This window comes from Protomyctophum parallelum, assembly GCF_964188405.1.
Source record: "Protomyctophum parallelum genome assembly, chromosome: 10".
NCBI lineage: Eukaryota > Metazoa > Chordata > Actinopteri > Myctophiformes > Myctophidae > Protomyctophum > Protomyctophum parallelum.
In genome coordinates, this window is record NC_139704.1 from 28,882,668 (window position 1) to 28,895,167 (window position 12,500).

General features: G+C 43.8%; 2 protein-coding genes across 4 annotated transcripts in view; both read left to right on the plus strand.

Annotated features, from left to right (window-relative positions):
- loxl4 (lysyl oxidase-like 4) overlaps positions 1–12,500 on the plus strand; it is a 336,094-nt gene that overhangs the window by 80,292 nt on the left and 243,302 nt on the right. The window contains exon 16 of one of the 3 annotated variants that reach the window (XR_014569803.1): positions 6,096–6,105. The exons of the other annotated variants lie outside the window; for them this stretch is intronic. The gene's annotated coding sequence lies outside the window, so the exon portion shown is untranslated. Of the gene's footprint in view, positions 1–6,095; positions 6,106–12,500 lie in introns of those variants that run through there. 3 annotated transcript variants of the gene reach the window in all.
- The window catches only part of LOC310865154 (cartilage acidic protein 1-like), a gene marked incomplete at its 3' end in the record, with an annotated part of 34,168 nt that overhangs the window by 14,398 nt on the left and 7,270 nt on the right, over positions 1–12,500 (plus strand). The window contains exons 6-9 of the mRNA XM_083774166.1: positions 2,146–2,280; positions 2,960–3,102; positions 9,316–9,452; positions 11,702–11,784. Of these exons, the coding sequence (XP_083630292.1) occupies positions 2,146–2,280; positions 2,960–3,102; positions 9,316–9,452; positions 11,702–11,784 (498 nt within the window). The remainder of the gene's footprint in view (positions 1–2,145; positions 2,281–2,959; positions 3,103–9,315; positions 9,453–11,701; positions 11,785–12,500) is intronic.

Below are 12,500 nucleotides of genomic sequence, written 5' to 3' on the forward strand. Positions count from 1 at the left end.
CCAGATGTTCGTGCATATAACCCCTTATCTATAATTTATACATTATGGATAAATAGTGTGGACTTAGACTGTTTTTCGTCTGTGGCATTCATTTGATGAGATTTAGCCTCTCAGATCCAAAACTAAAGAATGTTTTGTTGTCGGTGGATAAGATTTTGTCCACAATTCCATGCTTTTGGCAAACATAACATAACAATTCTTCTACATTGTCTAATTGTGTATACTTGTAAATTAAGTAATGCAGATGTTTAACAATAATTTAACTCTTGAGAGCGTAAAATGAGTGCCCTGTGGGCCAGGTGTAGCTAATCAGTGCTGAGGTGTAAAGCTGCGCTTAATGGTACACCTCGGTAATGGCTGCACCCAGGGCACCCCTCCATGGATTCGTCTATACCCGCCAAATGTGGTCAGATGAGCAATTTGAGCCATCTTAGTCAGCATTGTTTTGAAAACAATTATGCACAAGTGCATTTCTTTGGTTTTTCTCTGTCAGTGGTTCTCAAAGTGAGGTCCAGGGAGGGACCCTCAGGGTTCCTTGAGTGGGTTCCAAATGGACCCTTACAGGTCTGTAACAAGTTAGGAGTTATGGGGGTACTTGAAATTAAAAGGTTTTGAGAACCACTGATCTCTGTAACTATGCATGACATAAAAACCAGAGTCAGATGTACAAACTGCTTAGTCTCTCTGTTGCAGGAGTAAACTCAGACTGGGAAATACATGACACACAATGATTTATTGAGTGTGGGTGGGTGTGGGTGGGGCGTTACATATGCACTGATATATAATGTAATCTGTGTGGCTAGTGTTTTGTTGGTCAGAGTATATGCTTAAATAAAGAAGGGAAATCAAAATCGACCATGAATGTTCCCTCCTCACGTTCCACATACAACTATACAAGTATGTAGGATTCCATCTCAGCCACCAGGGGGAAAGAGTCAGCCAGTGCGGAATGAATGACTTACAGTATGAGTGATATGCTGTAAATGTATTTGTCATCATCCGCCCATTAATCAGCGCAGAGGGACACATGGTGAAGTTGTGTATCTGATGGTTACATGTCTCGGGAGAGACGTGGGTAGTTTTATGGGGGATGAGGCTGGCAGTGTTTGCATGGGCCTGACAGATCCCAGCTGTAAATCAAGGGAACAGCCCCCCCCCCCCCCCCCCCCCCGACACAGTGCTGACTCTGCATACCGGAGATCCAATCATAACCTGCGCAACTCCATCATTAGACTTTACTAGTGTCCGGTGCGATGCGCTGGCACTGCTACTGCAAGGAACTCTGTAGGAGTTTAACAGAGAATCTTATTGAGCAGGCACACAAGGAAAGAAGAAGACTTTAGCCATTTATAGCCTATATACTTAATTTACCCCCTCCTTTTTTCCCTCAACACCAAATGTCTTTGTCGAAAATAGCCGATCTGCACACAATGGAAAGAAGGCTTATAACCACCTAAACTCTATATTCTGACCGGAGTCCCCCTGGGGTCTATACTAGATCTCCTCCTTTTTTCTTCCACTACACCAGATCTTAGTGAGAAATGGCCGATCTATATACTAGTGTGTAGAGCTATTTTTAACGAATGATCGCCCCCAGAATTGAGAGGGACGCTGTGGTTGATGTGGTTAAGACCTTGCTTGACACCAGAGAGCCTGTGCGTGTGTCAGTGTTTGTACGGGGGAGTCGAGCAGTGTGCGTGCAACGTGCATGCGTGGGTGTGTGCATACATGTGTGCGTGCATGCATCCGTGCGAGTGTAGTCCAGTCTGTGTCAGCAGAAAGGCCAGCCCCGCTCAGAGGAAATGGCCTGGAAAGCCAGTAATGATGTCTCTGTGATCGGTTCTGTTATGGATTCTGATCTCTCTCTCTCTCCTTACTAACCTGTCCTCCGTACCGGCTGTCTCTCCATAGTTGTGCCTCATCATCTTCTTGCTCATCGTCCCTTTTTAATCATGTCACAGCAAAATCCGGAGTGCCTGTTAAATTCTGTACAAATTGACCCTTATAGGTCAATCTTTATACTTCCAGAGTTAAATTAATGGACCTCATTTTACCACAGGGACCTTTTTACGCCTTTTATTTTAAAACGTACAGTAACTCTCTCTCTCTCTGTCTCTCTCTCTGTCTCTCTCTCTGTGTGTGCAGGAGGGCGAGGGGTGGTGGTGGGACCCATCGTGAGTCAGACACACTCTGACATCTTCTGTGACAACGAGTACGGACCCAACTTTTTGTTTAAGAGCAACGGAGACGGAACCTTTACGGACGTGGCCCAACAAGCTGGTATGCAGATACGCAGTACAGTACTACACGCAGTTTAAAGTGACAGCATTACTCTTGCGTGTCTCAAACATTTCAAGGACACCCGAATGGATTATGTATTTGGCCAGGGACCGAATCACAAACTATTTTGTGGCAGCATGGACCCCATAAATGAAAATGTGTGTTGTATTCTTTTTAATGTAATTTAAAACGTTTCATAATTCTTCAAGATTTTTCCAAAATAGCAGATTGACACGCTCAGACGTATTGTGATCTTATAAATCATTTCTCTTCAAATATCCAAAGTTTAAAATAGGATTATGAAAGTAGTTAAACTTTAAGCTATATATTAACACATTAATTGTGCTTGGGGCACAATTAATGGGCGCTGCAGGCAGATTGCTTGGCTCGCTGTATTGCTGTTTGATCAGCATGGTCGAGAATGTGCTCCTTCAGTACACTCGGCTAGTGTGAAGTTCATCGAATGAACGGTTCTCAAGATATGTGAAGAACAGACATACAGCGATGAATTGTGAATTCATAAGTGAACAGGTGTGAACCTTGTTCTGTGAACTGTATTGAACAATGCATTATAATTACATTATAACAGTATATATATATATATACTGTATATATACTGTATATATTATCTGTATATAAATGTGCTTGGCTCTCTGACATGACTGTGTAATACACATAGGTGTGGAGGACCCCATGCAACATGGCCGTGGTGTGGCTCTGGCTGACTTCAACCGCGATGGCAAGACGGACATTGTGTACGGCAACTGGAATGGGCCACACCGCCTGTACATACAGCAGAGCAACCGCAAGCAGAGGTTCAAGGTACGGGCTAAGTTCAAGGTACGTCGCTGTGCACTGAAATTAGCCTGTCGACAAGATTGGCTATTTTCTGTGCATTAGGCAAGCAGAAATGTTCTACGTACCGCACGCTCCATGAGACCACGTGCCAATGGTCATCCATACTCAATGGTGGAAAATGTTTTCATTTTTTTTACTTAATCAAAGTATTAATACTGCAATATAGAAACGTATTGGCTTCAAAATGTACTTAAAGTACCAATACCAATATAAGGCTGTATATAAGGCTGAAGTGGTTACTGTTTTGTCATAATAATCTAAATCTATAAAGTATAACTATAGTAACTAACATTTTCAAATAAATGGAGTGGAGTACAATATTTGCCTCTGAGATGTAGTGGAGTACTGGAAAGTGGAAATACTCAAGCAAAGTACAAATGCCTCGAAATTGAATGTACGGTACTTGAGTAAATACTGTGTGTACTTAGTTACTTTCCACTACTCCATGTACTGTCCATACTACAGTTACACAAAAATACCAGACCTCCTAACTATATTCACAAAACCGTTGCTTGTTTTGAGCGATTTTCAAAACCTGCCTCAAAAGCATTTTATCTGTGCCTGAAATCAAACTGCTAATAACACAAAGCCAGCTAATATAAACAGTACAGAGCATTCATTAAACAGTATACACTATGTAAACACAGCCAGGGCATGTAGATACAGAAAAGAAGACATTTATTCTAACACATTATACAAAAACGTATAGCAATCTCAATTTACAGTGAACACATTGCGAACCAATGATGAAAACAATAATTTGATGAGACTCCATGAATTCAGGGTGAACTACTCCTTTAAACCCTACAATGTATGTAGGCCACTAGGCCTACTTCTATGCTGTATACACGAGTAGCGAAAATAGACAATCTACTTCCAGAAACAACATGACATATACGGACAAAATAGTGACGCCAGATTGAAAGTGGTTAACAAAAGTGTGGTGTCCATTTACTAGCATCACAATGTACACAAAAGTGTTTAATAAGTGACAGTGTGTCTAAGGTTTTGCCAAAAGATATATGGGGGTTTATTATTTGAGCAAGTGTGACAAACCGTAATAACAACCTAATAGAATCAGATCTGCCGCGTGCTGTAATTAACCGATGGTCAGTCTGCCTCTTTATTGAGTGAGGCATTGATTGTTGATAATCTACAGCCTTTGTCTCTAATTAGCCCCCTCCCCCCCACCCCCAACACACCCCCCCTAGGAAATGATCAAATACAGGCCAGGAATGCAAAAAGAGAGAGAGAGAGAGAGAGAGAGAGAGAGAGAGAGAGAGAGAGAGAGAGAGAGAGAGAGAGAGAGAGAGAGAGAGAGAGAGAGAGAGAGAGAGAGAGAGAGAGAGAGAGAGAGAGATGAATGAATGAAAGTGAGCATTCTGTACTCTCTTCTGGCCAGAATCAATGCCTTTCAGTGGAAGCAACACGCCGGACAGCAAAGCCCACCTATTAGCATTGTGAATCACAGGATTATCAATGCTAAGAGATGGCTAGTGAATTAGCAGCGATCAATAGCTCTCACTCAGGGCTCTGACTGAGTCTTAAAAGGAGGACAGGCTTTGATTTACTTCACCAATGATTGTTCCTTTTTCCCTCCCTCTTTCACTTTTCTGATGTCAGATAGCAGATTGTGTGTGTGTGTGTGTGTGTGTGTGTGTATGTATGTGTGTACATGCACGTGCACATATGTGCCATGTGTGTAAGCGTTCATGTGAAACAATTGGTGGCAGTGGCTCAGCAGTAGCCTATAGTGGCTGGTAGAGCAGCCGGATGGCAGCTGCGAGGTTCCCAGTTCGATTCCAGGCTCCCCCAGAGTGTCGAAGTGTCCTTGAGCAAGATGCTGAAATCCCCAATTGCTCCCGATGTGCTGGTTGGTGCCTTGCATGGTTTCCTCCGCCATTGGTGTGTGAATGGGTGAATGTAATGCACGATCCGTACGACGAAGGATCCTAGGCGTTAAAACTCCACATGGGTGTAAATCTGGGGAGGTTTTTAAACTCTGTGATCTATCTGTCAGCACCTTGTGACAGCGTCCTTTATCAAGGAGATAAACGTCGCGGCAGACTGCTTTATGGGGGTCACATAAGGGGTTAATGTGTGATGTTTGCCCCAGACAATTCCATCAGTGTGACATGCTCTCTCTCTCTCTCTCTCTCTCTCTCTCTCTCTCTACTGTGTCACACACACTCGCACACACAAACGTGCCATGCGAGCGGAGGTACAGGGAAGACAAATTCAATTAGCTATCAGATGTTCTTTACGCCAAGCTGGGTAAATCACTGCACCCCCCCCCCCTCCCCCACACACACCACATTTAAAACCTCATCCACACACAAACAGACACTCCCACGAGCCGCGCGTTGACCTTTGGCATCCGTAATGAAGTCATTGTATCACTCCAGTAAACTGCTAATTAAATAGGGCTGAAGCAGCAGCTTGCCCGGACAGCGGAAAGTGCCGATTAGGCCTGTTTGTGTTTTAATTAAAATCCATCGCACAGGTTTTTCCCCTGTGGTTTCCCCCGTGCGCACACAAAACACAATTTACTACACAGTAAATTTCCATTCAGATATTGGTGTTGTAGCATTAGCATCAATCAAGGGACAAATGATTAATGCTAATGGTACAGTAGGTGTCCCAAGTCGTTTTACATTGAGCTTATTTGCAATTATCACCCCCGACTTTGATTGATAGCTGGCTATTGCATTATTGCTCAAATCAACTTGTTGTTTTACTATATTCTCGTAAATTCAGACACTGCCAATTACACCCATGTGTGCTGTTTTGGTATGGTGTAGAGCAAGGGTCTTCAACAGGGGGTCTGGGGTCCGGGGAGATTCTGCAGGGGGGCCGCCAAGTCTTAGTGTCATATACGTAGGGACTTTTTAGAATTTTTACATTATCCACTTGAACGCTCGCATCGCTGTTCTGGGGACATTAGCCGAAAATAGCAGATCTACAAGCGAAGAGGTTTGGTGTATTGTGCAGACAAAGTACCGAGCCCAAAGTCAAGTTTACAAAGGATTGAGGGTTTAACTCGGGGGGTGGTGGGGGGGCTGCTTCATCTCTCTTGCTCGGCTACATAAGGGCCTGAAAGAGTTTGAAGACCCCTGGTGTACTGCAGAGTGTGCTGTACCTCCTCCGATTCACATTCTAATACACCTCCCAGCTCCCAACATATTTTACTCAAGATATGTTGTCCACGACAGTAACCATTCCAGCTACGTGGTAAATATAGAGCCGGCTCAACGCACAGGCATTAGGGGCTGCGACTAAAGTAAAGGTGCCATACACTTTCCGAGGACTATTTTCAACCATTATGAGTAAAATCACTGGACTCATTTTAAAAGTATTTTTGGGGGCGCTGTCGCCTCACAGCTAGAAGGTCCTGGGTTTGATTCCCGCTGGGAAAGCTGTGGCAAAAGGGCCTTTCTATGTGGAGTTTGCATGTTCTCCCGTGTCCCCCGGGTACTAGACTTGGTCTAGGGTAGGTACCCTCACACCAACATGCAATAAACCTGGTCTCTAAACTGCCTACCCCTGGCCAACCGGGGCGCCTGATGGAGGGGAAGGGAACTGGTTGGAATAACGTTTTCCTTCCACGCACTACGTCCAACTGGGGAAACTCCTCCTGTCAGGTGAAAAAAAGCGGCTTGGACTCCTCATGCATAGAAGGAAGCATCCATTGCTCTACCCCGGTTAGCATAGTAAGTGTAGTGCCCAGGATTACATTAGATAATTGACACTGGGTGAAAAAAATGGGTTGCAAAAATTGTGATAAAAATGTATACAAAATATTTTTGGAACACAGTTATTATATTACAAAGTCAATGGGAATTTGAATGGCAAAAGAGGACATGTTTTTTTAATTCAGACTTCGGTACCATAGTAACCGTAGGATTAAATTAATCGTCTAGCCTGCCAGAACCGTAGCCTTTCCAGGGTTTATATTCTTTAATCCATGTTTTGATTTGATCGAATTGTTACGTGCCGCTCGTTAGCACAACAGTCAAAGTGGGACAGTGGCCATTTTGAAGATGTGCGCGCATCCACTTGCACTCTATGTGCTGCTTTCAAAGGCTTGTATCTCAAAAATCGGCGCAATGAATGTCGTTTCTGGTGAAAAAATGGTTTTTCAACGGCCGACAGCAGGCGCTGCGATACTCGCGGTCAGGTTTTTCCACCACCGACCGAGAGAACAACAACCACAGCATTTTGTCATTGTAACATCCGGTTACGGATATTTGGCTCTTCAAGATAAGGGTTGCATGCGATAAAACCTTGGCAATGCACAATATAATAATTAATTAATTAATTAATTAAGGCTGGCGGCAAAACGGTTAACACTTCAGGTTCTAGCCTCTCTAAAATCCCCGATAGTCTGTACTGCTCCTTGCACCTTCTGGAAATTGATTGATCCTGTCATACATTCTTCACTGTCCTCCTGTCCAACAGAACTGCAAGGCCCCTAAAAATTATCCAAAAGTATGACTAAGCATGGTAACTACTGTACTTGTAACTAAATACTTTCCACAAAACCATTCATTCACCTTTAATCAAGACCTCATCCCTCCCCTGGTTGTCCAGCGGGCAGTTGGCCAGCCCCCCCTCTCCTTAACCCTGAGTAGTGGAAGGTCAGTCCAGGCCGCCCTCCCTCCCTCCCCTCGGCTTTATGAGCCTTATAATTAAAACAGGGAGTAAATAGTGGAGGGAGTGAAGGGCCCGGGTCTATAACTCTTCCCCGACTTATCACCGCCTCGCTGAAGCGAGGAGATATCCGTTACTTTGCCGCGCAAAACTCCCCCGACTCTGCAGAGAGGCTCTCTGCATGGGCACGATGGCGGCAGCAGCTAGCTGGCGACTACAGCGGTCAGGAGATGGATGCTAGTAGTCTTTGTTCTGCTGCCAAGGATGGAATGACCACGGATGTGATGCTGGAGCCTAATTTACATCACTCTACAATAACTGATCATTTTGCCTTTTGACGCAATGCGTCACTAGTTCCACGCTCCAAAATCGGTTATTTCAGCTATTTACGTGGCCACGCGTTAAATCAGTGGTTCTCAAACGTTGTCATGTATATTTGGCTGCGGACCCCCATTTGAAATATTTTCTTGGCTCCCCTATACAAGATTTGTGTGTAAACTCTTGCTTATTTTGAAAATCGAAGAGCTTGTACATCCTATTGGCCATTTTCAAATAGGGTTAAATTGGTTGAACTGATTTTGATGCTATATAATTTAGTTTGGGACCCCCAGGGATCCCTCAAGGATCCGTTTGGGTCCCTGGACCCTACCGTGAGAACCACTGTGATAAAGTCTCATGTGTACCACCTTTCTGCATGCCGGCCTACTGTGTGACCGTCTACTGTACACATACAGTACATACAGTATTATGCATAATTATGTGTGCACCATAGGTGCAGCGGCCTGTAAAACATATTAACAGCCTTGCAAATCACTTTGCAACAAACAATACAGCAGTTCAGAAACGATGAAGCACCATGAAATAAAAGTGGCACGGTCAACAATAATGCAACAGTGCGTGGAATGGTATAGGAAGATGCTTATGCAATTCCAAAGTACGCTATGTTGTTGAAATGGCTAATCAGAAACAGTGTGCATTCAAAATGGCAATAGAAAGAGTTTTGTGCGTATGCGCTACACACCTACAGTGTATGTGCATTATGTCATCAGAATGACATTTGTCCAACTCCATTAGGTCTGTGAATGGTGACGCCCAAGTCTGGGGTTTCAAAATGCTACTGTTTCTTAATGTGGCATTGAATTCTGGGTGTACTGATGGTCTGTGTCAGTGGCTTTCAACCAGTGGTCCTTGAGAGGGTACCAGGTGGTCCCCAGCTAGATGATGGAGAGTTGGTAACCAAATGGACCTTACCTTTATATATGGAATTGTGGACAAAATCTTATCCAACGACAACAATAAAGTCTTGGGTCTGAGAGGCTAAATCTCGTCAAATGATGGTCCGTGGCTCAAATGCCGAATAAATAATGGAGCTTGAAATGAAAACGGTTGAAAAAAACTACTGGTCTGTGTGTGTGTGTGTGTGTGTGTGTGTGGTATGTGTTTGAACATGTTTCACTAACGTCATGCAGTGTGGTTGTCTGTTTGAACATGTTTCACTAACGTCATGCAGTGTGGCTGTCTTCACAGGACATAGCGTCGCAGAAGTTCTCCATGCCGTCTCCAGTGCGCACCGTCATCGCGGCAGACTTTGACAACGACAACGAGCTGGAGGTCTTCTTCAACAACATCGCCTACAGGGGCTCCTCAGCCAACCGCCTTTTTAGGTCAGGAGAACACAGACGCAGGACGCCCGCACACAGCCAACACCCATGCACGCATTCGCTCACACACACACACATTCGTACATACGTTCGCCCCCTCAGTGTGCACTCACCCCCGTACTCGCCCCCACACTCACACACACACACACTACCTTTGAATTTCTTCTAAACTTATCTAATATTTGGAAAATTTTGGGTAACTTTGGTAATTCTTTAAAATAAATCTTCTTTTCTGGGGGTCCGTAGCTGGCAAAATCTTTTCAGATGGGGGTCTGTGGCCAATTAAATATAAATTTGAGGGTCCTTGACATGAAAAAGTTTGAGAACCACTGATCTCTAGACGCTCCCGTCACTGGAATGGATGATGTAAGTCAGATGATGTGGTGGGTCTGACCATGTGACAAGTATACTATACTGGGCTGAGGTATAGTATACTATACTTCCTCAGCTCAGAGCTCAGTGGCAAGCAGTTTTAAAGCTGTGGTTGTACCGGACAGCTCCCATGAGTGAATGTGTGCATCTGTGCCACTGCGAAGCAGGGCGCTGCTTGAAAAAAATGAGTATTCTTGCTCAGCGAACCTACTCTGGATAAATAAAGGTTAGAAGGACAAAGAAGGATGAGAGAGAGAGAGAGAGACACACCCCCACGCGTCTGCACGCACGGACGCACGCACAAAGAGAACTGTACTGTAATAGCAAGTTTTAATGGTACTTTGATGATGAATGTAATGGAGCGGTTATGTGGCTTCATTTTGTATTCTAAAATGGCAGGAAAAAGAGAACAAGAATTTTTAAATTCCCATGCAAGGATACTTATCTAGTCTGGCACCCTGCCTACCGCTCCACGCTTGAGCGAATCTTGCATTAGGACAGTTTTGGGTCTCGTTCGGGCTCGCCGTTTGGCTTCCCCTCATGATAGTAATGAATGCATGTTCTCTGAATATGATCCCCAAACCTTTCAGCTCATTTATTAGCACTGAGCTTTTTTCTCAATACTAACAAATAATCCCAGCCTGCTTTCATTAAAACAGGATGGGAAACTCTGTGCACAGGATGTTATGATGTATTTTTTTACAATGAGCCTGTGAATGAATTCAGGTTGCGGGTCAAGGGTCAGACTGAGCCCTGAAGCCTAACTGGATGGGACTATTCCCAAACGTCAGCTCATTGGGAAGACATTCCCAATGTCTTATTTGGACAGGATGCTGGCGGGGATGGCGGCCACTGATCCAGAGCCCAGGTCATACAACTAGAACATGAATCAGCTAAATTATCTCTCTGATAGTTGGCACGAGGAACACCTTGTTAATTAATTCAATACAGCCGATCAATGTTCTGCAGAGTTTGGGATTTAACAGCAAAGATCAGCACATTACATAGCCTACCACACTCTCTGTGAAGTGATGGTCTTCTAAGCTAACATACATGGACCCTAGGTCCCATATTGTAGGGAAAAGAGGTTTGGTGTTTAGGGCGGGGGGGGGGGGGGGGGGGGGGAGCGGACCAAGTATAGATACCTGGGTGACCCCGTTCATCCAAATATATTGTTTCAAGTGATTGAAGTAAGTATGTACAGCTATTGTAAGCTCCAAAACAAAAACAATAAATTGCACAGCTGGAATGATGCGTCTAGTATTACAGTGTGGATCAGCTAGAGGGATACTTAACTTAAGATGGCTCAGGGGCCACTCAGCAACATTTCAAAAGTTCAAGGGCCGCAAGGGAGAAATGACGGTATTATTTTTGAAACGTTTACACATTTATTTTGTAACAGACTACACGACTAGTCTAAAAATTAAGGAAACGCAGAGTAAAAAAACACATTTCCATCTATGAGGCCAAACCTCAATGAACAAAAAACATTGTGATTAATGAAGTTACAAAGGATGGATTCATTCACAAACTGTGAAGAGAACATATTGAACAGATTACCACGGGTGAATAGATACGTGTGTGGTTAATACTCGGCTGACATCATCAGGCCATATCACTTTCTCTTGGAACAAACAATACAATACCTGAATCAAAACAATGAAAATAACAAATTATGTTTTTATTGGTATAACCGCAGATACATTAAGCATTGGCTGCAGGAAACGTAACGTCAATACTGACATCATCGACTGGCTATATGACATCCCAGATCTCGTGGAAGCTGCATGCGTCGTTATTAGACCCCATATTGTTTGACATCAAAGGAGACCTGACGTTTTCATTGAGGATCATTTGGTGATGATCTATTGTCTTGGCAGGGTGTCGAGGAGAGAGCACAGCGACCCCCAGATAGAAGAGCTGAATATCGGAGACGCAGCCGAGCCGGAGGGCAGAGGAACGGGTGAGTGTGACCAACGAGAGAGCTCTCTGACAGACGTGAAGGATGAGACAGGAGGAGAGTGCGTGGTTATGATTGTGGAGGAAAAAAGTATCAATTCTGCAATGTAGATGAAATACTGTTTCTAGTAAAAGTCCGGGATAAAAAATTCACTTGAGTAAAAGTACAAAAGTATTGGTATAACAATGTACTTAAATTACCAAAGTAGAAAGTACTCATTATGCAGTATGTCAAGTTTTCAAATAATTGTAGTGGAGTAAAAGTGCAATACTTGCCTCTGAGATGTAGTGATAAAGTACTCAACATCTACTGTATCTATAAATGCACCATGTCTCTGTCTGTGTATGCTGTAACTGTAATGCGCGCAAACCGTTAGGCCCACCGACTTCAAATGTCCAACTTGCATCAGATGGAGGAGAGGACACTGGAGCAGCACGGACATTTTAAGCCTTTTATTTAGTATACAAAAACCGACTTAACGTTTCGACCTATAAGGTCTTCATCAGAGCCAACTTGCATCGTTCCAAGTAGGCCAGTGCCCAATGGGCACCGCTCTAGTTGTACTTAAGTACAAAAAGTAGTTACTTTACACCATTGTAAAACTACAATTATTATTCACGTGCTACTTCATATTTATACAAGCTGGCTGATTCTTCCTGAGTAGGTCTGATTAAACCTGCTATTCCCACATACTACCATCAGATGGCAGCAGAGGTCCA